At 42.1% G+C, this 26,224-nt stretch overlaps 1 protein-coding gene across 2 annotated transcripts; it reads right to left on the minus strand.

Annotated features, from left to right (window-relative positions):
- Positions 1-346: 346 nt before the first annotated feature.
- RB195_010056 (uncharacterized protein) lies at positions 347-25,074 on the minus strand (the record flags this gene model as incomplete). 2 transcript variants are annotated; one of them, XM_064190884.1, is made up of 13 exons in its annotated part: positions 347-394; positions 1,145-1,270; positions 2,686-2,754; positions 9,964-10,086; positions 11,643-12,180; positions 13,530-13,675; positions 15,878-16,003; positions 16,164-16,323; positions 22,487-22,589; positions 22,795-22,915; positions 22,986-23,064; positions 24,862-24,947; positions 25,003-25,074. In XM_064190884.1, 13 exons carry the CDS (start codon positions 25,072-25,074, stop codon positions 347-349), a joined length of 1,797 nt encoding a protein of 598 aa, XP_064048468.1. The 2 variants fall into 2 exon arrangements, with proteins under 2 accessions (XP_064048468.1, XP_064048467.1); XM_064190885.1 differs by lacking the exons at positions 11,643-12,180; positions 13,530-13,675.
- Between the last annotated feature and the right edge of the window lie 1,150 nt (positions 25,075-26,224).

Genomic DNA, 26,224 nt, shown 5'->3' on the forward strand with positions numbered 1-26,224 from the left:
TCATTCCCAGAGTAAAAGGCTCGACACTACAATCACGGAACTCTTCCATGAGAAATTTACTAAGTACCAGATCATTTTTTAAAAAATGTTTACCTAGAATTATCTCAGACATCACAGCAGTAAGTTATTCCGGTAAAATTTATTAGAAAAGATAGTTACAACTCCCCCACGTGTACCTCGTAAAAACATCACAGATAACAACATCATAAATGATAATCACTTAGTGCAACCGAATCCAAGTAACTTTGAACACATAGAAATCTGCTCTAAAAATATGACAAAACAAGAGGCCTGGAATACGCCTAATTTTCTCTTCCGCTTATCTGATTGTATAGAAAATAAATGTTCAAGGGGATTCCACAACGATTCGAAGATTCATTCCACCTACGCGTACCTAAATCGATATAGTAATTTTGTGATCAAATGAGAAATGATAGATATGAATATAATTTTATTGTAATATGTTTGCTGAATATAGTTATTCGCTGGAGTTAATGTTGAAAAAAGTAATAGAATGTAACGTTCATAACCCAACTACGGACCGTCAAATGTCAAAACGGAAACGTTTTTTTTAAGGCAACAAACGCACTTAACAGCCAGACTTCCAGAAAAAAGTAGAAGTTTTCCTCTAACAGGTTGGATGACTGCCACATGCTTTCCTCTCTTCTCTTACACTCGATGAATGCTTATCTTTACTCAAAGCAAGTGCCACAATGGTAGCGGACGGTTGAGAAGTATCCGACTGACACAGCTGAACACCCACTTTTCCTCTAACCGATAATACATGCTCAATTAGCAACTTTCGCACATCACGATTTACTGCGTCAATTCGTTCTTTTCGTTTCCTTCGCGATTTGCAGTTCCCAACGCTTTACACGCATTACCTGCGTTAGGAAAGGACACAGCAAATCGTTCGAAGCGGTCGCGCTTCAGTTGATGTCGCGGCGCTACAGGCAGCCCAACGGCTGTCCACAGATTTTCGCCGGTACCTCCTGTTCCAAAGCTGTGAAGAGGAAGAAAAGAAACAGCAATACACCATTCAGTTTCAAACTGCAAACACACCTGAGACAATAACAAAAACCAGGGACCGTTTCTTTCTCTTCTTCTTTTTTTGTTTAGATAAAGTATAGTATGTAGGACAAACCTCGACGACAAAACTGTCTTCGTAATACGGAAGATAGCCCCACACTGTGCATTGCCCTCGCATTTCAGCCGGAACTTCGATCATATCCCGCTTTATTAGCATCGACGACGGAAAAGAAACGAAAATCTGTGAAAGCAGAGTAGGAATATGAAATAAGAATACAACAGCGCAACAATTGTTTTATACGTCACTTTTCAAACCACACTTGCGTATGCAAGAAAATCTATCTTGGAAATTAATGTAGGGCATGTGTTCTCTCTGCAAAAGCCCTTCAGCGACACATGAAACATACAAGATCTGTTATGACAAGAATTTACTACAATTTTGATGGTATGATGAAGCACTATTATAAAGCTAACATCTCAATAAACAAAAACTGGTCCGGAACCTTTCGGCTGCTCAAGAAATTCGATTTTTGTAAATTTGTTAATCACAAAAAAAAAATACGCCAATGAGATCGGACCCTAAAGAGACTACGTTCATCGGTTTGTTTGCTTGCGGGTAGTCCAACTATGCAGTTGAATCTCGTGAGTTGATCGATCTTGGGTGAAAAGTTTATAAATGAGCAATAATTGATCGATATGTCTTAACATCAATCACATGCACAAAGAAATACGAAATGTTATCTATCATTTGGTAGGGAATTTCTCGCTTTAGAAGAAAATGTTTTCAAACTTTACTCTTGTTTCGTAGATCATTAAAAGTAAGTGTTAGGTTTACAAACGGAGGTTTTTCGGCACCATTAGATTTTAGAATATAATCGAGATCGCAACGCTCCTGAAGCTTGGATAGATGTCTAATGTGAAGAAGGAACAATGCCTTAAAAAATAGACCATCATACACCGTCGTTGGTTGCGGGAACTTTTTTTCCAATTCTTTAAAATAAAATACTACTGCAAAATAGTAGTTTATTTTTTTTCTTTTCTTCTTACATTTTTATTTCTTCTATCGTTCATCCACTCCTCAGCAGGTCTCACGTACCTCATATTGCTTTCATCTTTCTTTTAAATTTTTCATAATACATCCATTGCTGAACACGTCGACTGTATGAAAAAAGGTATAGGAAATATCCATTTCGTAATTCAACATTCCGTTTTCATGATCTAGAAAAAACAAGAGACGATGAAACAGGGGAAAAATGAGCGAAAAATTCTCTATCGAATTATATACGTATATATCACCTTCTTGCCAAAATTTTTTTAAAAATCTTTTTCAATTTTGAGAAAAAAAAGCTTACAATTCATTTCTCAGTTAAATATTTTGTACAACCATTCAATGGTTTCGTTCATGAAGGATAGGGAAAAGTAAAGAGTTTATATATTGTTGAAGGTTTTTCAAATTCCTTTCGATTAGGAATAAGAGCTCTCCAGCAACTAAATAGATAGGACAGCCTCCTTCTGAAATTTCTTTCATCCTTATACTTCACTGCAATAACCAAGAGTGAAAATTGTAGTCATAGACTAACGGGCTCCAGAACCAGAATTTCTTTCATGTTAGACATTGGGAATTGTTCAAAATAAAGACACAATTATTGCACTTACTTCCCACTGCGGCGCGCGCATTTCGGCGGTGACCTCAGCCATTACATCGCAACATCGTTTATAGAACGCCTAGATGAGGAGACTGAGTAATGTAAGTCAACAGCTACGGGATAAGTATTTTAGATCTGGTCAAAATAATCGAGAGATCCCAGTAAAACTCTGCGAACGAGCCAACGCATCCGTCCTCACTTCTTAGATTTATCCAAATGCTGCAGCCAGTGGAAACAAAAATGCTTGTTACATCGAAATGCTCAGTACTAGATTATTTAAAAGCCATATAAAATTTGAAGACGTGGTTCTACGAGTATAAGAAATATGAGCAGCACAAAAAGTAGCAAACATTATGTTAATAAAAATGAAACAGACAAACAACTCTTTTTTGAGAGATGTTATTGATTTCTGGTTCAAAATTGCTACTGTCTTGATTGATCAGTAGAGAACATCGCGTTGGAGCATTCTCTAATTTCTCAGAATTGATGCAACAGGTACTAGTGACTCCTAAGACTTCGGCTTTCAGGTTCGTTGTTCACATCTTCTCATGACTACTGTCCTTCTAAATAAAACCATAGAACGCGACATTTGCCACAAACTTATGCATGTACCATCAAACACAAACATCCTTTCAAGTTTGGTCTGCCTCAGCATAATCATCGACTTCAGCGCTGCATAAAAATATTATAGTAATGTTTGGGCACGGATACAGATCCTCATGCCACCTAACGCAATGTCGGCCCAGGATTAAATAGGAAATAAATGTCCTAAAGTAGATAGCAGAGAGCAATCAGAATTACTAATCAATTTAATCAATAGAATCAGAATTAGAAGCAAATCAAAATTTTAGAATTATTTTGACAACACACTCGCTTTAGAATAATAAAGGATAAAAGGATAAAGTTTCTGTCGTCAGTCAATCCGCTTGGGATGCGCCTTTCAGAATCGTTTGAGGTTTGCGAACGTGTAACTGGCCTATACAATGACTTACGGTGGCTAGCCGATGTGTCAAGTCAGTGTTTTTATCCTCCCAGACAAGTCTGGTACCAATTTATCGACCCCGGAGGGATGAAAGTCTTGGTCAGCACTAGGGTGTATTCGAACCTCCGATCGATGCAGGAAGCGGAACCTCTAACCGCTACACTACACCCGCCCTTTAGAATAATAATAGGAGATCTATTCGCGAGAACATATCTTTATCACTTTTTGTCCTTTCAGTAAACGTAATCAGGCGCACGAGTGTACGCACAGGGAACGTTCGAGCTATATAACCTGTACAGGTATATGAGATGATTCCCACGCATTGCAAAAAAGTGATGTTGTCTAGCACTTCGCCAAAGCCCATAACCTGCAAGGTCAACTGCCGCAAACGAGCGTGGAATCTTTGGCAGTTTCCATTCGTTTCGTTATGCTGAACGGCCGAACACTGCCGTGTTGATTCCAACAAACCGATCTTTCTAAAGTTCCACGATATCTCTGCGTGCTATTAACTGCACTAGAAGAAACACGCATCAGAGATCGACTCGTCATCAGAACGGGAGGCTACGCTATTTACTGCGGCGATGCTGAGGAAGAGAAGATAGGAGGCTGCGTGACAGCTGTGAAGAACGACTACAACTACCTCGTGTAGGAATTTGATTCAACATCGTCTAGATGTGCCTTTGTACGACTGCGGGATCGCAGAGGACGTAAACAACAACTCTGTAAGTGCCCACGCACCTACGGAAACCGTTGAGGACGACAACAGTAACTCCTTCTATGAAGAACTCAATGTGTTGATGTCTACAATAACGACCCAGCAAGTGGTCATGGTCGGAATCGACGTAAATGCGAAGATGGAACTTTAACAACAATCCTACATGCTAGAAAAATGGTGCTATCCAAAGGAGCACACGTCGAATAACGGTAACCGTCTGGTCGACTTACGTGAACAGGCTAGCCACATCATCGCTTTCATGTTTAAAGGCATCAATCCACTAATCTGGATGCGGATGCGGCGCATGCACAAGGCTGGCGCGCCCATGTCAAACTCCTGTAGAAAATAGTGCGCCAGAAGGCCTGAAGCCGTATCTTCCGGGCCGTTTTTTTACGGCAATTAGGAAGAAGTGGACGGAATCACACCCCTCTCCATAATCTACTATCCCTTATAAGAATACTCCACCTGAAATCCGTAGCACCTCAGATTCGTGGGGTGATGCCTTTAAGAGGAATCATCAACGCCATAAGCTAACGTGACCAAGGTCAGCGCTTTTGATCCCGTAAGAGCAGTGCAGGTGGAAGACGAAAACTCTAAAACTTCAGCTCGATTACGTTCTGACAAAGAGGATTCCTCAATCAGATGTCCAAAAATCTAGAGCGGAGGCTGGAACGCAGGCATTAGACTTTACCACCGTCCAGCTCATCTCAGCTTCAAGATGCGGTTCCACAAGAGGAATTGCATAATTCCTCTCCAACCGAAAATCAACATGGCAGGTCTGAAAGACGAAGAATGGTGAGCGAAATCCCGCCAACATGTGTCTGTTCAATTTGGAGTGTGAATCAGGAAGAAGCTTTGCGATGCAGATTCTTTCATAAAGTGCATCCAGAATGCTGTAAGGAAAACGCTTCTTGTTCTAATGTTGCGGAAGAAGTTCACCTTTGCATTTGTGGAAACCAAATCCACATATAACTCTGCATGTTGCGCCCGCAGCACTGGCGATTTTAGACAGGAAAAACGTTTGAGAAGGAAACTGCGCCGCCAACTGCAAAAAGAGCGTGAAAACAAATGGACGTCAAGAGCGAGGGAATTTGGAATGGAATGGAAGAAAAACTCGCAGAGCGCCTATGCTTCGCTTGAAGAGTATAGCGGAAAGATGAGAAGATGTTCTCAAGTTCTCAACACTACCAATGGAATGAATGGCGGCGAAGCAATCCTAAAAATTTGTAGTGACCACTTCAAGATCTTGCTAAGCCGGTAAGCACCATTATTTCCTGAACTCAAGCACATCACAAACCTATGTATGCGATAAACGGGAAACCATCGACGTAGACGGAGTCAGAGGTTCTGGTCAGTAACCCAAAAGATGGAAAATGGAATATCTGGTAGAGTTAATGGAATTAGCACAGAAATGCTTGACTATATTTCTCCGTGCGGGATTAGGGAGATGACGAAGATCATCCATTTAATATGGATCGATGAAAGGATACCTGACTCGTGAAAACGCGCTATCATAATTCCTCTCCACAAGAAGTTTTCGACTCTCCTCATCGGGGCCGCCTTCTCAATGAGCTTCGCGCCAGTGGAGTACTAGGAAAGCTCGTTCGCCTTCTTGATAACATAAACCAACGAACAACTGCTGCAGCTCGAATACCAGCAGGATGTACATCATCATTTGAACTGGGAGACAAGGAGCAGTTTGAAGTCCCTTCTTTTCTAATTTCGCCATCGACGACATCACGCGAAGAACAGTATAGTATGTCAGTGTCCCGCTTACATCGTCTTAGTACCATCAGGGTGCCTCTTAACCGATCTCGAGCATGCCAACGATGTTGTTACATTCGCAGAAAGCACTACGAAGCTTCAGCATGTTATCGGCCATGTGCCGATGCTAGCTGCAGCCTGTGAACCACCTCTGCACCTCGTTGAGTGCAACCAGATGTAGATCCAAAGGAAATATGGGTCGGTGAGGAAACGATCGAACTCGTCGATGAGTTTTGCTACCTTGAAGAACAACGACAGCTATAAGTATGATATACAGCAGAGACGCACTAATGCCTATTCCACATTCAAGCCTTTGACGAAATGCTTGTGGTCAATTCCTATCGCCTACGAAATCAAGCTGAAGCCTATTTATCTACCATTCGCGCCATCACGATGTGTGGGTAGGAAACTTGAGCAGTACCTTCCACGGTCATGTAAAAGCTTGACTGCACGAAAAGGAAGCTGCTTAGTCGACTGCTTAGCTACTTTTGCTCCGATATGCCACAATGTAGATCTTCACGCGGAGGATCTTCACGCATATCTTCGATATGGTGTACAGGCGGATGACACGTGAAAGGTATCAACATCTTGCACCGAACCAAAAGGTGGCTACAGAAAATCATTTTCGCTTCCTTGGTCACAATCTGAGGAATGCAGCAGAACGCCTTATTCAAAGTTCCTGAGAATCAGTTCAAGCTTCAAGGTTCAAGTTGGAAAAACCCACCTAGTCGAAGAAGAAAGTTATGGACTGAGGTGGTTAAAAAGAAGCTGGTTAAAGCGGCATCGATGGGCGGTTCAGGTGAATCGTTAGATTCCACAGAATATGGAGTAGCAGCGAATTCTGTGCAGGCTGTTGCTCAACGTCGAGAAGATTGGACAAAGATATGCTCAAGAACGACATATCTCGGCGAAGATGCCGGCAATCGCGTCAGGCAAAAATACCAGTCGGATTAAGTCAAGTAAGTCACGCTGGTACCAATTTATCGACAGCTCCCAAGCTTGGTTGGTACTACGGCGGTTTTGAACTACAGATTGTGCAGCTGCAATCGAACCTCTTACTGACTGCGCTACACTCGTCGTTGCAATAAGAGATTTTTAAAAATGAATAAAATTAAAATTTTTTCTGTCATTTCCTTCACTCGCCATTGTCATCCAAGATATCCACAAGTTTCGTGAGTGCTCTCGACAAAGTCCTTGAACCATGTCTAGTTGAGCTCTCAGCTGGTCCATCCGTGTCATAACACATAACACTATTTCGTTGGCGGCCTCCCTCGACGGCGTTTAGCATCTCTCGGGATCCATTCTAATGTCCTTTTGGTCCTTCTGTCGTCGATTCTTCTCACAGTGCGATCGGCCCATCTATGCTTTGCTTTCGATATATATTCTGTGTTGTTGTATTGCGTGCGACTGTTAAACTTCAGAATGGTTCTATCTATTATTCTCCTTCTATTCGGCTCTTTCTCCTAGTCGTTTTCCATATTCACAGAAGGGGTCGGTGGGTGGTGATTTGTTTAATAGACGTCGCAGCGGTGTCTGCCCACGTCTCCGCTGCGTAACAGAGCGCTGGAAGAACTTTCGAGTCAAAAAGATGGGCACTGAGATCTTTGTCCGTCAGTTAGTCCATAGCTTCCTTGATGGGTGCAAATGCTGCCCACGCTGCTCTTATCCTTCTGGTCAGTTCTTTTTTCAAATCGTTCTCCATATTCATAGAAAGATAGATATGTACGTATGACGAAGTTTCCTTAATTTGGGTGCCAAGTTGTGCTCCTCTGTCTTCGCAGTAGATATTCCTCATGAACTGTGTCTAAACGTTAACATTATTCGCAATCTTATTCTCTTGCCTGCTCCATTCAATTCCTTGAGCATCGTTTGTGCTTCATTGGTACTTCTCGAAAAAAGGATGATGTCGTACGCAAAACGAAGGCTCAACAGGAATCTTCCAACACGCATGTCCCTTTCTTCTCAAGCAAGTGATTTCATCATGCATTATAATGCCGCCGTTAACAGCTTAGCCGATATAGTATCGTCTTGTCGCATCTCCTTTCTAACGCGGATAGTGAGCGGGCGGTAGAAATGCTGCATCGTGGTAGTGCATCGATCGTAGCAATTGACTAACGTCCTCACGTAGGACACCTCCCTCCTTGATCGAGCAGCGTTGAGAGTAATGCATCTGTTTCTACACTGTTGAAGTTCCCTCATAGGTGTCAAAGATTAAGGCAAGAGGTAAGCGGTGTCCTGGGCGAATCTCTATGACTCTCGACAGGGTGAAGATGTGGTTCATGTAGCTGAACTGACGAAATCTAGTTTTTTCTTGAGGTTGAGGTTCATCTAGCGTCCCACATACACACTCAGCAAGCATATTGGAAGGTAGTTTTGAAGACCCTCTCGGTCACGTCCTTCTTTCCTCGGTCGGTCATCTTTTTCACGGATAAGAATGGTTGGCGAGGTCTTCCACTAGTCTTGAAGTAAAATCAGGTCCAGGGACTGTCCAAGGTTACACGCTGTTGGTCTACAACGACTCGTACATCTGAGAAAGGAGAATCCGTGGTGGCATTTCACCAGTGGGTGATGATCGGTTTTGGCACAGGAGTTGACAAACGGAAAAGATTCGAGTAGAACATTTCGTGATGACTTCCATCTCACGATGAGAGGAGGTGCAAACCTCTTCTTCTCTCAGCAAGACTGTTAGCGAAATATTATATTGGCGGATATCCTTTACACTTCTTAAGACCTTTTTCTTTGTGCTGCTTCCAGAATTTTCTTCTGCATGTATCTCGAAAGATTCATTTGCAAAGCCTTTCTGCAGCTAGTGTTTGCTACTAACCGCTCAATGTGCGATGCATTCGGATCAAACCTCACAGTCCTTCTTTCTTTGATGGTCTTCGAAAATCGATCCAAGCTTGTCGTGTGTGAGCACCTTCAGCACATAATCGCAGTCTTCTGAGCAACAAGACGTGGTCCATGTTTGTATCCTTCTCGACGTGCCAGTCACTTTGGGAAAAGAAGTCCTCGAATATGCAATCGTCGTATACTTCTTCTTTCGTTGCCGATAATGTTTTTTTTCCATCGTGTGGCTAGATCATATTTTTGCACAAGGAGACGATGACCAGGACCACTTTCAAATGCCTCACCCAGAACAAGTAATCATTCCATAATATGCTACATCCAAAACCGAAACCAAAAGAGCCCAAATCGTTTTGCTAAGCCAAGTAGCCGCGTTGCCGTGATTTTAGCTACTACTACTACCAGTGAGACATCAAGTAGACAGCACTTCTGGTTGGTGATTATGTAGTCGATCTCCGCACAAACCATGCCATTGGGCGATTCCCATGTCCACCAACGATGATCGTTCTTCACGAACAGAGAATTCACATAAAACAAGCGAGTGGCAGACAGTAGGCCGGCGAGACGACTGCCGTTTTCGTTTCAGTCCCTTAGTTCAAATCTTCTGATCCTGTATTCCTGTTCTGTGATCTTTCCTAACTTTGCGTTGAAGTCTCCGACAACGAATTTGTAGAGGGTCCTCTCGTTTCGAATCACTTTCTCCAGCTCCTCAAAAAACGCGTCCAATTCGGATTTCGTGAAGAATGACGAGATGGATCACATATGGGTGTACTACAGAACCAACAACCCCTCGTACCCAACCTACAGAAACTCTACAAAACCTTTCCTCTGCTAATGATAATGTTTCTCTGCTTTTGGTTTCCTTGCTAATCATAATGATAATGTCATCTCCTTGAAACTTTACCACACAGATGTAGCACCAGATGTCGACATACGAAAGGAGAGCAGTTAGAGTTTGACAACACAGACCTCGTAACTCTTACCTGAGCGGCTTTACTTATACCGTTGTGAGTGACAGCGCACAGAGGCAGGCGAATAGTACGACGAATTGCCTGGTCTGAGATAACTAGGCGAACGAGAGCTGCATCATCGAAAAAGCGGTGGAACTAAAATCGATACGGAACAAATATGAAATACAAGCTTTAATAATAGTGTGAAGGTTAGGTTATTTTTATCTTCACCTGGATGAGTTAACAAACGATTTTGTCTATACTTTTTTTGCAGTTCTAGAGAATTTTTGAGAACCTCTAAAACATCCAATCTGGAAGTGTAGAAAAAATGGAACCGTAATGAAAAATTATCCAGTAAGTAGAGAAACAAAAGGAACGATAAATTGACAACCAATATGCTGTTGTCGACGCACTCCACATATTCGACTTCCTACACCTCAAAAATACACAAAAATGCATGGAGCCTCTCGCACTCGGCTATAAAACTAACTCTGGGTATTTTTAACCCTTTGACGACAGCGCGGCTCAACAGTGAGCCGCGCTTTTTTGGTCACGTGGGACATTCAACGTTGAGCCGCACCCATTCCAACGGTTATTTTTCATGATTTCGCAATGTTTTAGAAAGTTTCTTGTGTTTGATTGGTCTATTATCTTCAAATTATATTATATACAACATGGGTCAGGAAAAACGTTTCTATTTGCTGAAAACAGCTGAAAAAATTCAAATATTGCATTGCAAATAACTTTCTATGAATTCTTTGGAAACATTCAATGCAAAAATGGTGTTTACATTTGCTTCACATTGTACTGACACGTCTTGTATTGCACGAAGCATAAGCACGTCCGTGGTCTCGAGATAGCTGTTTATAACAGCCAGTACGCCTTCTTCGAACTAGTTCTTCTAAACTATGGCTCCTTTTTGGTGTGCAGACTCGTTCACTTTCCACTAGCGATTTTACAATACTCATTTTGAAGTCATTCAGTCTTGTTTTCTCAACAACATCACTGTGTAACTTCCAGGCATTTACCACTGCTATTTGTGTCATCAGATGAAAAAAATCTGAGATACCATTTCGTAGTTTTCCTCAGGAAAGGAGTGGTCCACTCTGGTCCACAATTCCCATGATTTTGTTGTAGTCTTCGACGACTTGTGGTTTGCCATTTTCCTTCCACTTTAGAACCAATATTCCGTTATGACTTTGCTGGTAATAAAGCCCTCTTTTTAATTTTTTATCCTTGACTTTTTTTGGTATTTCTTTCCGGTTTTTTTTCTTAAAGTTCCTAACAATTGAGTTCTGCGTTCTAATAAGTTGTTGGTCAGCGTAATGCTCAAATACCAATTATCGGTACAGAGATGTCTTCGTTGATCCAAGAGATCTTCCGTTAGTTCCATAACCACATATGGTGCTACAGGATCCTTCCTTGAAGGTTGTCTTCCGGCGCAGATCTTAGTTCTCCACGTGTAACCGCCTTTACAACATAGCTTGAAAAGCTATGTTGCCATATTTGTGCCTCTTAGAAGGGATGCACTGTCTAAATACGATTCTGCCTGCAATGCAAATTTCTTTTTCAGGTCTGTAGACTTTCTTACAAGTTGCATTGAACAGTTTTAAGAAAGGCTTTATCTTATAAAGCCTCTCACCATCAAAGTGAGTATTATCGGCACAGTAAAAATAACTCAGTAGCTGCTCAAAACGATTCCTTTGCATTACTTTCCCAGCAATGGAATTCCCGCCAATTGCAGGTCTGGAACTCCAGTAATCTCTTATCCTAGGCATGTGCACTACTCCCATTTGTATACATAATCCAATGAATTTTTTGATTTCTGCGACATTCGTGTCAAGAAATTCAGGATCCTTCGCCTTGCCCTGTTTATTCCTTTCTTCGACAATTGGTGAGAATATTTCACTGTTCAAATATAACTGGTAGAAGTCAGTTGGTTCGTGACAAGTGGATAACTGATCATGTGGACCAAACTGCTGAAAAAATTCCCAGTCATCGTGAGCTTCGGCGTCGCTTGACCATTCGTCTTGACTCTCGCTATCTGACACCGACAATGTCTCATCACTTTCTGTATCAGAATCCTTATCCGCGGACACCATTAACGCATCATCGAAGACAGAATCACTTTCTGCAGCTTCCATTATATCATCATCAGATTCAATCAGTAATCTTTCAAAACTGCTCTCCAAATCGCCTAACTCAAGTTCGTCCATCTTTGGCTCATAAAACTCAATTGTTGTATACAATCTGAATGAATGAGAGTAGAAAAAGTCATATAATCACGCACTTAGCAAGAAAAGAAAGTTAAATCATGTAAAAATGCGAAAATTTGTCTAAAGGAAAAAAGGTAATTGTGGGACAGCGCAGCTCAACGTTGAGCCGCGGTTGCACGGCGTGCTAAAACGTGCCTGTCCCACGTGCAAAAACGTGCGCTGTCGTCAATGGGCTAGGAACTGCAATACAGACATTTCTACCAAGAATACCGAGAAAGTCTTGAACTATGAGAACATTTCTAAAGAAGAGATATGTTGTTGGTAACATCAAGTTTTGTTTCTGCGGCAAGAATTTACGAGAGCTTGCTCCATACATCGCATTTTCACTGACCATATAAGGCATGTGAAGCAAACCCCCAAGCGCCTGTGTAAACATCCGGCACCAGCTGGAGTTAATATGGGACAAAAATGAGTTGTGATTAACTTCTTCAGAACGGCCACTGCGTTCAACTCTAGTCCAGAAACGTAGAGACGAACGCATGAACAGCGTACAGAAACCTGCTGGGTCCAATCGCTGTATCGAGTCAATGTCATTCTAACATGCCCATAAGGAAGTTATCGGCGCTGAAGAAATAAAGGGCTACTTACATATCCAGCACTTAAGGGTCCTAGTTTTATTTGTGCTTCCTAACTTTCTTTGTCCTATGTTTTATTTGCCAAAAAGAAGCAAGTGTCAAGATTGTTAACAGAGTTTATTACGCCAGATAACTCTGATCATTTGTAATATATCCTCTCAATCGCCTCATCCAGAACAAGTAATCATTCCATAAGATGCTATATCCTAAACTGAAGCCAGAAGAGCCAAAATCACTGTGTTAACCTAAGTAGTCACGTTGCCGCGATATTAGCGGACCTCTCCACGTGATGAAATCGTTCCGCTAATGCCAATTAGGATGACACATACACATATGTGACCTCATAGATCAAAACCCGCAAACGTTTTGATACAGAGCCGGCTCGTTGGTCACGGCTATGCACTCTTCCTTTCTATTCATTTTTGGTCCTTTTACGTTTATCCAAACCTTGGAAATACACTGGTCCAACAGTGAATAGAAAACACGAATGGTGAATGCTTCCGAAGAAGCATTTTAGTCCATTGTCTTTCCGGTCAACCTTGAAAAACTAAGAAGTGAGCCATTGCCAACATGTTGAAGACAGCCGCAATGGATGACATCTGATACCCGGGAGCGGATCGATGCGGTTAACCTCGCGCAGCGGATCGCAATATTTGATGGTTACATTGCTAATGTACGGCGGAGGCGAGGTCTTATTTCTGAGATTATGCAACAGTGGATGACTCGAAGAAGATGAATTTCTGCTTACCTTTCATTACAGACGACCTGAGTAAGGCTATAAGGGCCAGTCTGGTTAGGTGTGGTCTCGATGAGCAAGTGAGAGTTGTGGAAGTACCTCGCACAAGTACTCTCAAGAAGCAGTAAACCAGAAACAGAATGTACGACCGCATTCGCCTGACTCCGAACTGTGTAATATGCCCATTCGGTAAGACAGGCGTTTGCATGGTCTGTGGTGTAGACTACTTCTATGGTCTATGGTGTAGACTATGACGACCTCCTTGTGTTCGTATTAAAGAACATCTAGACCGGGTGAAACATTTAAACGCAGCAACCCCTCTCGGAACTCATGGCAGAAAATGTCATGATAATGCTCCTTTCTGCATAGCTGCCGCAATCCTATCGTACGGAATTTTGGCACACAGAACTTTGTAAGCGTTTTGGATAAACGCTAAAAGTCCAGAAATGAATGGAAAGGAAGAGTGCATAGCCGTGACCAATGAACTGGCTCTGCATCAAGATCCTTGGGGGTTTTTGATCTACGGGGTAATATGCTGGTAGCATCCTAATTAGTACTAGCGGAGCCATTATATCACGGGGAGTTCCGCTAATATCACGGCAACGCGACTACTTAGGTTAGCACAATGATTTCGGCTCTTTGGGTTTCAATTTAGTATGTAGCACCTTATGGAATCACTTGTTCTGGATGAGGCATTTGGGAGGATATGTTACAAATGGTCTGGCTTTCCAGGCTCTGACGAGGGCGACGGCGCCGAAACGTTAGCCGTAATAAAGCTTGTTAGCAATCTTGGCTCTTGCTTCCATTTGACAATCGACAAGTTGCAAACTCTATGCCAAGATTAATGAAAGTAGAACTTTTACGCTTCTATGTTTCATTACTCTTCAATTTTTTAAAATGAGTCAATGCTCAGTTTACACCTACCAACATAGGAAGTCGATATCTGGAGGCAGCCAACAGAAATGAACTTAAGGGCATCACCCCACGAATCTGAGCTGGTACGGATTTCAGGTGGAGTATTCGTATACGGGATCGTAGATTAAGGAAAAGGAGTGATTCCGTCCATTGCTCCCTAATTGCCGTAAAAAACGGCCCGGAAGATACGGCTTCAAGCGTGCTGGCGCGCTATTTTCTACAATGGGTTCGATTGGAGCGCACCAGCCGCGCGCACACGCCGCATCTTTAGGGCCGTTTTTTTACGCCAATTAGCAAGAAATGGACGGAATCACCCGCCTTTCCATAATCTACGGTCCCGCAAATGAATACTCCACCTGAAATCCGTACTACCTCAGATTCGTGGGGTGATGCCTTTAAAACTGAGTTGTTTTTTGGACTAAAAGTCGATGCTTCTACGTGACAGTAAATATGAATATGAAATGGTTAGAAATTGTTTGTCATTCCGTCTCTGATAAGCCTTTGCATAATCTGACTACAATTACCGTACTGTTGTTTGAAGAAGAATTTCAAAAATTATGAGTTCATTATGCTTCTATGTTTCAGGTCAGAGTGCGACAAGTTTTTCGAAGCATAGATTGTTCGCTACTCGTGTCGCGCAGTCTTCACAAAAGCGCTAATAATAACTGTGTATGTGTATGCATACATTTGGCGTAAAACGGATAGTAACATGACGACTATTTATACTGACTGTTTATAGTTTCTCACTACTTATTTTGTGCAATAGTGAATGGGCTTAGGCATTCTTAAGAAAATCATTTTCCATTAGTTTTATTGTCTGTTGTGCTCCTAGGTTAATTTTTGTCCCTATTTGTCAAAATGTAATACCGCACGATTTCCATCATTCGTATTCGTAAGGAAATCCTTTCTCTATCTATTTCTTTTTTTTCTTTCTTTTTCTATTTCAGTAGGTTCCGCTGATTCAGGTGTCTGCTCAAAAACTCAGAAACTGGATTTTTGCACCACTTTTTGTGTAATACTGCGTATAGTCGGATCAAACAGGCATTAAGCTCGCTGCAGTTCGTGATGGTTCCACTTCCATCCTAACTGCCATCTCCACCGCGTCGCTTCGAATGCAGCTCCTTACGCACTTCACCGTGTTTCATGTCGTTTTGATCATATTATAGTTGACCTTTTTCTGAGGCGTATTTTGCTGCTTTACTCTGATTCCGATCAAAACAAACGCTAATAGTGCATAATTACATTTGAAAGGTAGGACATAAGTTGAATCCCTGAAAGCTAAGATCCCAGGCGTATCCTAGAAACAAAACAAACGATAAAATTAATGGAACGAGAGAGACACGTTATGTTACCATCCGTTTTATGGAAATTATGCAATTTCCGTATGTAACAGTATCCGAACAACAAGAATCGATCATCAGCAATTCAAAAGAAAGAAAACGAACCAAAGAGACACTCGGCTCAATGGCAATGTTGCTCGCGGTACAAGAAAGAAGTAAGTCAGGGACAATCGCCTCAGATGCTTGTAAAGTGGAGTGGTTGCAGAAGACGAGGCTTTTAGAGGGATGTGCCTGAGAACGGTTAATTCGGAATGAGGAGACAGAAGCAGCAATTGGAAGTTTTCAACTGGAGACTACTAAATTTTCCCAGAAATAAAACGCAAAACTACACCTGAAGACGGGCGGGTCTCTAAGATATTTCCCTATAACTCAATCAAAACTGACATCTCACTTTACGGACAAGCTTGCCAAGAGTTTCAGCAGTGACAGTATGAACACGGTCGATTGTCACATCGTTTATAGTTCTGAATGAAGCTTCAAGTATGTTCGTGGCCAACGGTTCATCCAGTGAAACGCCACACAACTTCAGCGAGTGGCATACAGATACATGTCTGAAGAACGACTAGTTGAGGCAGAACTAGTACAAACTGTAAAGAGAGAATATTATTTTCGAGGAGTTTTTGTTTTGCTGCGTCACAACCACGGCTATGTCAACAGATGAATATTGTGAACCAGCAAGAATTCGCCGAAAACGGAAAGCCAGCGAAATTGGAAAGCACCGCAACAAAAACCTTGTAATGAACCCACCGAAAATCATACAAACAATATCGCTCTGAGTGACCAACTTGCCAAAAAGTGAAGATGTCATGCTAACAAATTCTATTGAAAAGAAAGAAATGTATCTGTTGGCACTCCCTATGAATAAAGCAACAAATCTCAATATAATAAAAGCAAGGTTTTTACGCAACAATGGACATTATCTCTGCTCCCTACATAGCGCCTACACCTACTCCTGTCAACCCATATTACCACTCCTTTTTGGCAGAATCGGCGTTTCGGCGGAATCTTGTCACATGGCCGAAGTTTCAGCTCATTCGCCGCCTTGGGAAGGCTAGACGAAGGTTGAATCAGACTGCACTTATCTTTGCAACCTTTTACGCTGACCTTGTCAAGCGCCACACCACCTTGAGTAAGTATTTCTGAAGACTTTACAGGTGTTGAAAACATACGCCATGTAAATAATAATTATACTGTATTGACTAATGTTGAGTACATCAACATACAATAATTAGTCTCAGTAATTTCCCAGCGAATGTGCGACGGCAGCAACCATTTGGTGTCTTCAAGTGTAGGAGCAAATGAGTACTGCGTGTTTTTTTTTTGTAAGTTACGAGCATGCCGAAACTGGGGTGGTGGTTGGATTATTGACGTTTATTGTCCAGGGAGGCGCATGGCGTTTCCTCTGTCTTGGTATATCAAAGGTATAGGTGATTTATCCTCTCAAGCGCCTTGTCAGGCAACAGAAAGTTCACAAACAAAGGCAGCATGCCACGAATCTGGGGTGGTACGGATTTCCCTTGCCGCCGATCGGGGCAGTCCGAATTGATTTCCGACGAATCGCAGGGCGGAGGCGGCGCAAGGGATGGAGCGTGTCCGTATACGGGGTCGTAGATTATAAAGATGGGGGTGGTTCCGCTCATCTCTCCCTGAATCACTGCAAGCAGCCGGCCCCTGACTGCTATTTTGCACGATGCCTTCTATTGCAGCGCGCCAACCCTTGCACGCGTAGCGTCCCTTGCCGCCGATCGGGGCAGTCCGAATTGATTTCCGACGAATCGCAGGGCGGAGGCGGCGCAAGGGATGGAGCGTTGCAATAGTTGGCGTCATACGAAACAGCGTTCTGGAAGCGGCTGTTTGCAGTGATGCAGGGAGAGATGAGCGGAACTACCCCCGTCTCAATAATCTACGACCCCGTATACAGTTACTCCATCTGAAATCCGCACCACCTCAGATTTGTGGTATGCTGCCTTTGACATACTCAATCAGCAACCCATCGGCTGCTCTTTACTTCATTCGCTGAAACTATCAGACTACTTCGTACTACAACTCTAACCACAAAGGTTTTCATAAGAGACCCTAGTAACATGCCCCTAATCAAAACCTGCAGAGGTCTTTCTAGGGACCACGTTCGTTATGCTACGTACTCATCATCCTTTCTGTCCATTTTCGAACTTAGAAGAATTGTCTAAAACGAGCTCCTTAGTGTTGCACATTTTGCGGTGAGCTGAGAAACGGGTGAAAAGTATGTTTGATAATGGTTTGTGTTCCTCATATCTAGGTTTTCCAAGCAGTTTCCGAAATCCTGCGAATTTTCCGCTTCATTGCTCAACGAATGAGCCTGTACTCTTTCCAGTGTCCCGAAACAAAGCAAACCATCAGCACTCGATTTCATTGTCAACCACACTTATACAATCACCCACTCTTCCTCAAGGACATGTGACACATCTTTCAAAGATACAGTATTTGTCGTATGGCCTGTTCTCGTCAAAGTGAGCTTTGGTGTTCGCACTGGAGCTATTTGCTAGAGGCTAATCCACTAGCTATTCCTAGCTGTCAGTGCATATTTCACTTGCGGTCGCGAGCACATGGCAAATCATTGCGCGAATGTGCAGAGTTGGCTATCTGTTTATGCGAACCTGTTTTTGCAAGCTTTTCTGCGATACCACTTTAGTCTAGCAACGCTATTAAAGACCTTCACTTGTATGTTGAGTTTCGAAAATACTCGCCTATTTTGGACTATGTTAATGTTGTGGTGCAGAGGTCATTGATCCATCTGCAATACGCGTTTGCGGTACGTGTAAAGAGGGTCCCGGCGGAATTTTGAGCATGTTCGGGTCATGCCTCTTTAGAGCAACTACCGATGGTGCGTATCCTAAAGAGATTCACTTTCGTTGGCACCGAAGTAGCTGACTCTGCTTACCTACCGCTATTCATACGGTAATAAGAATTATCGTTATCACAGGCTAGGATATAATTTACTATCTACTAAATTGTTTTGGAGAATCAGACACACCCACTGCAATTTCGTGATGTGAGATGAACTTGTAATCGTACCAGAAGCAACGAAAATCCTCACGTCAATTATGAGATAAGGATGTATCTAATAGCTTCAAATTACGCGGACAAAAATTTTCGTTAAGGCGGAACATTCCAGCTTTCAGAAGTAACGGTAATGAGAATTATCGTTATCCTGTAACTCCCCAACTTTTTGTAGCCTAATTTATTTCGGGACAGAGGGACCTTCTGTATCTTTGACTTCTTGGAACTCGCAGGAAGAAAAAGAGTTAAAATTTGATAAGATTTCTAGACTTTCTGAAGGTAATATAAAGACAAAGTCACTCCCCTTCTTTATTAGAACACCATACAAATCTCATGTACTTTTATCTAACTCTATTATTCTTTGACTTCGGTAATTTCGACAACTCACACCACTCTTCTTTGCATATTTCCTTGTAACTGCGCAGTTCTTTGCTTCTTTGTGGCTAGAAGAATGTCTAACACGGTTGTCTGCGTCTTCATGAATGACTGGAGCGTGACACGTCTAGGTATGTTCGCGTATCCGCTGGCATATCCACTAGGCACGTTGTGTCTCGGAGGCATTCGCGGAGAATCCGCCAGGACCCTCTTCACCGCTCCTCGCGCAATTGGTGTCGAACGTCAGCAAAAGTTCCCCGAGTCTCCTCATAAAACAACTTGCCAGCACCGGTGCAAATTGCTTGCCCGCTGCTCAATTGTTAGCAACGGTTTTCCGCAGGTTCTAAGTCAAACATTCTTTAATGAGCGTGCAAGATTTGGTAAATGTACATTTTCCTATGGTGTCAACATTTAAATCTAGCATCTCGTTTAGAGGTTGTAGTCCTTCACTGTTTTTCAGATTGCTCTCTAGCGAGATAACCGTAGGACCCTCAGTTTCCGCGGTGTAAACCTTCACGGAAATTCTGCGCAATCAGCGAAAAAAAGATGGTTTTTGGACGGATTATAACTCGCTCTTTTATTCTAAAAAAATTAAATTCGGCTCGTTACTCCCCTTCACAACTTATCGCTGGTATGATCTTGAAAAGTGCTGCCGATGTTTAATCTCATGTCGACTATGGAACACAAGAAATTAGGTTTGTCAATTGATTCGACTTGTTCATCGAGTCCAGCAAATTTACCAGTAGTCATCAGTAGATCATTCAGGCGTCTTCAGTGCACAAAAAGTTGCTCTTATGCCATCTGCTACAGGACGTACTCTTTTGCGAGAAGGATCGTTATTTCACGAGCAAAACACATGCGAGCATACTGCGATACAGATTACTGGCATTTACTTGCAGTAGCTTCCGATATCTGTCGACTACCGAACAAAGACGCACGCGTAAAATATTCATAAAACATTTCAAAAAGAAACGGACGGTTACATAACAAGGCGACGCATCCTTGGCGAAAGCGTGCACTGCCCTTCCTGTACGATATGCAGAAATTTCGAATCACTTTCTTTTTTTCGGAGCTTCTTAATACCTATTTCGTTTAATAGCGCATAAGTAGGCCTACGTAGTCTCATCAAAGTCATTTCCATTACTTTTATAGTTTTACTCCTACGATGTCCCTGAGATTTTAATTTGTAGAAATTTGACTGTTATTCCATTTTCTAGATGTGGTTGTAGGCGATTTCCACCTTACAAAGGTCTAATACCAAAGAAATCTTTTCTGGCTAGATTCTTTTTCTTCTTCTAGGTCGGTTTTTGGGGTTTTACTATTCCGACTATAGCAAAGGCCAATCATGCAAAATTACATTTCAAAGAATGAGACAAAAACTTAATCCTTGTTATCTAAGATCTCAGAGCCGTATTATGAGCAAAAGAGACGATAAAACTAATGGAAGAGAATTTTGTTAAGACTGCGTAAGCCAATCCAGACTTTATTATACGAAAAAGGTAATGAGAAACTGTAGAAAGAAAAGAGGTTTGGGAAGGTTTCCACATATTGCAAGGGATCTGTATGCACGCCTTCACTAAGGAAACGCCGCGTTGTAACCATCCGTTACCACTGGGACAGTCCGCGTAAAACTCCTCACAAATTAGAATTAACTCTACAATCTATTTTCACCTAAGTTCATTATGCTTTGCCATTTAAACGCATCATCTTCGAATGCTCGATAGTGATATGTCAACTTCCATTTTACAATTTTGCAATGATAGATTCGATAGGAGAGTGAATTCGTGTGCAAATCTGCTTCTAGAAATTGATCTGCTCGCATTCACAACATTCAAGGAGCGATTCTTGCACAGTTGAGAAGTGTTTTATACGCATGAATGGCAAATGGGTGAAAATGTATTCAAGAAATTCGCAGCGGGTCAAAACGACAAGCGGTGCGGCGGAGCGTTGCGGTGGGAATCTAGTGGGGGACCTCTGCTGACACCATTCCTTGCTGCTGTTCGCAATGGTCCCACCTCGATTCCAACCGCTATCTTCACCGCACCGCTTCGAACGCAGTCGATTACGCAACTACACTGTGCTACATGTCGCTTTGACACTACTATATGTAAAAGGACGAGTATGAGTGGTCTGATAGACGAAGGTAAAGAATGTTCGCCTATGCTCCAATCTTAAAAAAAAAAAAAAACTACTACTCATCTTGCCGAGTGTTTATTTCCAAGAAATCAATAAGGACTTGGGGTATCTACGCTAAAATTGAATAGAAACGACTTGAAGCGGCTTGGTAGAGAACAGCGATTGAGATCGAAGGGAACCCTCATTAACGCCATTTATCGCTGAAGCTAGCGATGATCTCTTGCTTAATATAGTGAGTGATGTATTTGATTGCAAGCGGATAGAGGAAAAGTCAACTGCACGGCACTCCATGTGGTTTTGACCCGACTACAAATATTTCCGATTTCTCCGAAAACCCAAAACGCAATATAATGCAGTTCGTTTCGCCATCCTCTGATAAATGTAGTGTCGAATGTATTAGACTGCGAGGGGATTGAAGGAAAATTAGAGCTTGTCGCCAAAGAGGTGACTTATTCCCAAAAAGAAGAGGATGCAGCTAAGAACAAAATCAAGCGACTGAAACGAACATCCAAATACAAAACAAAAAGACTGCATCTACTAAATCTAAAATAATGCTATAAGAAGCAGCTTCTCGTCCTTTATCAACCAGAAAACGAATGGCTTACGCTAGTAACTCATCGCGCTGCAGCTTGGAACTACGGATAAACAAAATCCGATCCAACCAAAGTTTCTAAGTACACTGCTCTGAAGAATGTGAAGAACGAAAAAAGGTTTTCATTGTTCAAGAACCATGTTTTCACGGGCCTGATTGGCCTATTCTCTTGTGGCCTCAGAGTATATTACCTGTTCGACACGCTTTATGTCAGTCCCGCAAAAGATCAGATAGCCTCTTTCCCCGCTGCTAAAGAATGTCATAGCAAAGAAAACAAGTGATAGGGTGGAACAAGCTGCCGCAATGAGAGAAGATAACAAATGCAGCTCAGCTATATGCTCGAGCTCAGTGGCAATCACATCATCTAAGCAACCAGCCGCCCTTCAAAACTGTGCCGCTTTGCACGCAACAACTCGTGCTAACTTGTACCACAAAATACCACAAATTCGAATCTTCAAACAGGAGTGTGGTTAACTTTGGTTTCAAAGATAAGTGCTAGCACCAAAGTCAAATTGTCGAAAACTGCAGTACAAATGAGAGCGCAGCGGTGAACAAAAGTACAAAAAAAAAACCTCATAATATTTGTAAGGCGAGCTGCTGGCACCAAAAGTTGCACACGTTTCAGTGGTCGAGACAACGTGAGATGATAGCTTGAGTAATAAGAAGATGGAATGCCTACAAGAAATAAGGTCAGCCCTGGTCAAGAAAGTCATTAGTCAATTAATAAAGGCAAACAGAACTTGTTGTGATCGAAAACTACAAACTCGAGCAATATCAGAGTGCCTCATTTTCTGTGAACCAAGGGAAGAAACTATTGAAAAATTCCGTTGACAATAGTCGTTAAAACATGGAGGTATCCAAAGTGAAGCTGGAGGAGTACCGGTGTCAAATGTATTATCGGTGCTTCTACATCCATCCATAATTTCGACACCGCCTATAAGATTTCTTCGGACCAGAGTGAAGGCTCCTGTCTCCACCAGAGTGTACAACCGATAGTTCACCTTGAAAAGACAACTCAAAAAGGCTCCACATCAAGCCAAAATGAAAATGATTACATCAAACACAACGCACAGCTCTCATATTCATTTTGGATGTGAAATCACAATACGAAAGGATTTTGAGAAGGATTTCGTTGGGTAATTCTTCCAGCCTAAATGATTTTGATGTTGAATGTCAGGGAAGATCGATTGTAAAGAGAAAAACAACCACTTATAGTTGTTGAAATAACACAGCTCTTATCACATGTGGTAGAAGTGTCACAGAAAGAGATTTAAGTGTTAAAAGATTAGTATATTGACAAACAAAAGAGAATTCGTTTATTTTGGAGAACAAGAATGTTGGCATCCTCTTCTAACTTCGTAGGACGAAATGATGAAGGTTGCTCTAAAAAACGAAATAGCTGAATTGGGACTAGGAAAGATTTTAGCATAAGAATCTTTCATTGAAAAAAGATGAGGACTTTGAAAGATTTTTGTCTACACAATCGCCTCTTGCCCCAAACACTCCCTCAACCTGACGATCTCAAGCGGCGCGCACTCAGTACCTCCCAAGTCTTCAGTTGAGTACAAACTTGTTGGCACTTATGGTCGCTTCACCTATGCCTCTGCACCTCTGACCATAGGGAATCTAAGGAGAAACAAAAACAGGGAAATCCAATCTAAAGCTAATCGCTATTTAGCAATCATCACAACTGACTCGAGGGAAATTGTCCTCCAAAATCCTCTCCCGAAAACCAATGAATCATTTAAACTGTAAAATAACATAGCTGTGCGAAGAACAGAGTGAGTGCAGTAACTTGAATTTCATTTGCAAGTGAAAGCTACATGAAGCTCGGTAAAAACGGTACGGAATGTGATAGAGGTAGTACCCACAGTCCAGTTTTAAGGTTAGTACATGAAAAAAAATTCCGTAGTCTCAGTGATATCCTTCTTCAGTAGCTTTATCCTTTTACCCAAGGATGCCCCTATTCCTTAGTTTGAAGTGATTTGGGGTAAAATGTAGTTGGGGAGAGGAAGTGGAGGCACTCAGTGGCCCCGTTATTTCTGAAAGTAAATAACTAAAAAAACACTGACTTGACATATCAGGTAGCCACCGCAAGTCATTGTATAGGCCAGCTACACGTTCATGAACCTCAAACGATTCTGAATTGAAGTGAACGTGGGGCTCATCCCAAGCGGATTGATTAATGCCAGACACTTTATCACACTTTATCCTTTGAAGGCATCACCCCACGAATCTGAGCTGGTACGGATTTCAGGTGGAGTATCCGTATGCGGGTTCGTAGATTGAGGAGCGGGGGTGATTCCGTCCATTTCTTCCTAATTGCCGTAAAAAACGGCCCGGAAGATACGGCTTCGAGCCTTCCGGCGAGCTATTCTCAACAACGAGTTCCATTGGAGCGCGCCAGCCGTGTGCACACGCCGCATCTTCCGGGCCGTTTTTATGTCAATTAGCAAGAAATGGACGGAATCACCCAACTCTCTGTAATATACGATCACGTGTACGAATACTCTAATCTGAGGTGGTACTGATTCCACCTGAAATCAGTACCACCTCACATTCTTGGGGTGATGCCTTTAAATAACTAGATCAGTCGAGGCCCTAAGACCTGAGCATTAATTTTAGACGATTTATGGCATGTAAGCCAAAGTTACTTACAGAAAAAAAGAAGATAAAGCGTCAAGAAATAAGACCGCAGTTGAGTGCTTCCCGCAACTACACTTTCCCCCAAAACCGTTCTCAAATACAGCGGACTCGAGAAATCAAGATGTTTCGTGCATTTGCACCATCGGAGTAATGTGTGGATTTGCAAACGTTGGAATGACTTGATGTCGATTGAAAACTACCGCTTTTCAACGCGCTCAATCAATAATAGCTCCAACAGGTATCAAGATTTTGGACCGTCTATTCTACAAGCAGGTAACGTGGTATAAATTTATGCTTTTACCGTTTGCCTCTTTCATAAACGGTGTGAAGTTTTCTTGGATAACAGATCACAACAGACGACAAAAATCTTATGATGGCCACGGAAACCTGAACAGATGTTGGTGTCTAGGAGTGAATAAACGAAATCAATGCGCTTATTAACCTTCCTCGCAAGCTTCTTCGTGATATCGTCACCATGTTTTTCTGGAAACGGGGCGACCACTGATCCATTCATCTACAAGAATTCATAGGACTGCGTCGTCACTGCAGCCGTGTTATCGTGGGACCACGCTTCCTTTGTTAGGAATAAACAGTGAAAGAATGACGAACACGAGAAAACGAATAAGAATGAGTGATTATCTCCTGCACCAAGTCTTCTTACATGCACATACTAACTTAGAGTCGGTGGAAAACATATTGTAACATGGCAACGCAGCATGTTCTCGGTAAAGACGTGCACAGAACACCGTGCACAGCGATATTTTTCTTTCGTATGACAGTACATGAGTAGGCCTTAGTAGTCTTAACAAAGTCCTTTCCTATTTGTTTCATAGTTTGTTTTGCTCCTAGGATGCCGCTACGATCTTTGCAGGGATTCAATTTCTGTCCCAGTTTAGTGTAATTGTAACTGATTAGCGTTTCTTATTATCAGAATTATGGTAAAATCCCAAAATCCGCCCTAGAAGAAGGTCAAGTATGCACAGTTACACAAAACGAGGGCCAGAAATCCAATTCCGAGAAAGTGGAGTGTTTGAGGAGGTGCTCTGGAAGCTGGAAGACAAGCGAAAAAGGGACTCCTCCGAATCACGATTACAAGGGATGAAAATCGTGTGCAAAGAAAATGGCACAGAAATCAAATTCCGGGTAAAACATAGTTGAAATGAGCAGTCAGTGGCGCCCTTATTTCTGGACGCTCTATCTTACTTTTCTCGCTTAGTAACTTTAACTCATATGTCATAGATTCTCTAAGACTAATGATTACGTGTTAGAGCCCCGACTGATTTAGTTATTTACTTCCAAAAATAACGGCGCGATTGAGTGCCCCTCCACTACATTTTATCACAAATCCCTACAACTAAGGACTAGAGGCATCCTGTGCCCAAGCAAAGGATAAAACTACTGGAGAAGGACATCACTGAAACTATGCAACTCTTTTCATGTACTATCATACGAAGAAATGATTTTAAAAGATCTATAAAAGCAGAAAGAAAGGAAGTCCGGGAAGTCTCCCGCACTCTGCAGAAATGTTCTGCGCCGACTGTATATAGATAGGTTTGGGAGGTTTGGAGAGAGGTCTGAAAGAAACAATAGAAACAACAGAATAGAAACAACAATAATTAGCATTTCTGAAAGAAGAAAGTAGGAGTCGAAGAAGAATGGTCAGT

Source organism: Necator americanus, chromosome III (genome assembly GCF_031761385.1).
Source record: "Necator americanus strain Aroian chromosome III, whole genome shotgun sequence".
Classification (NCBI taxonomy): Eukaryota; Metazoa; Nematoda; class Chromadorea; order Rhabditida; family Ancylostomatidae; genus Necator; species Necator americanus.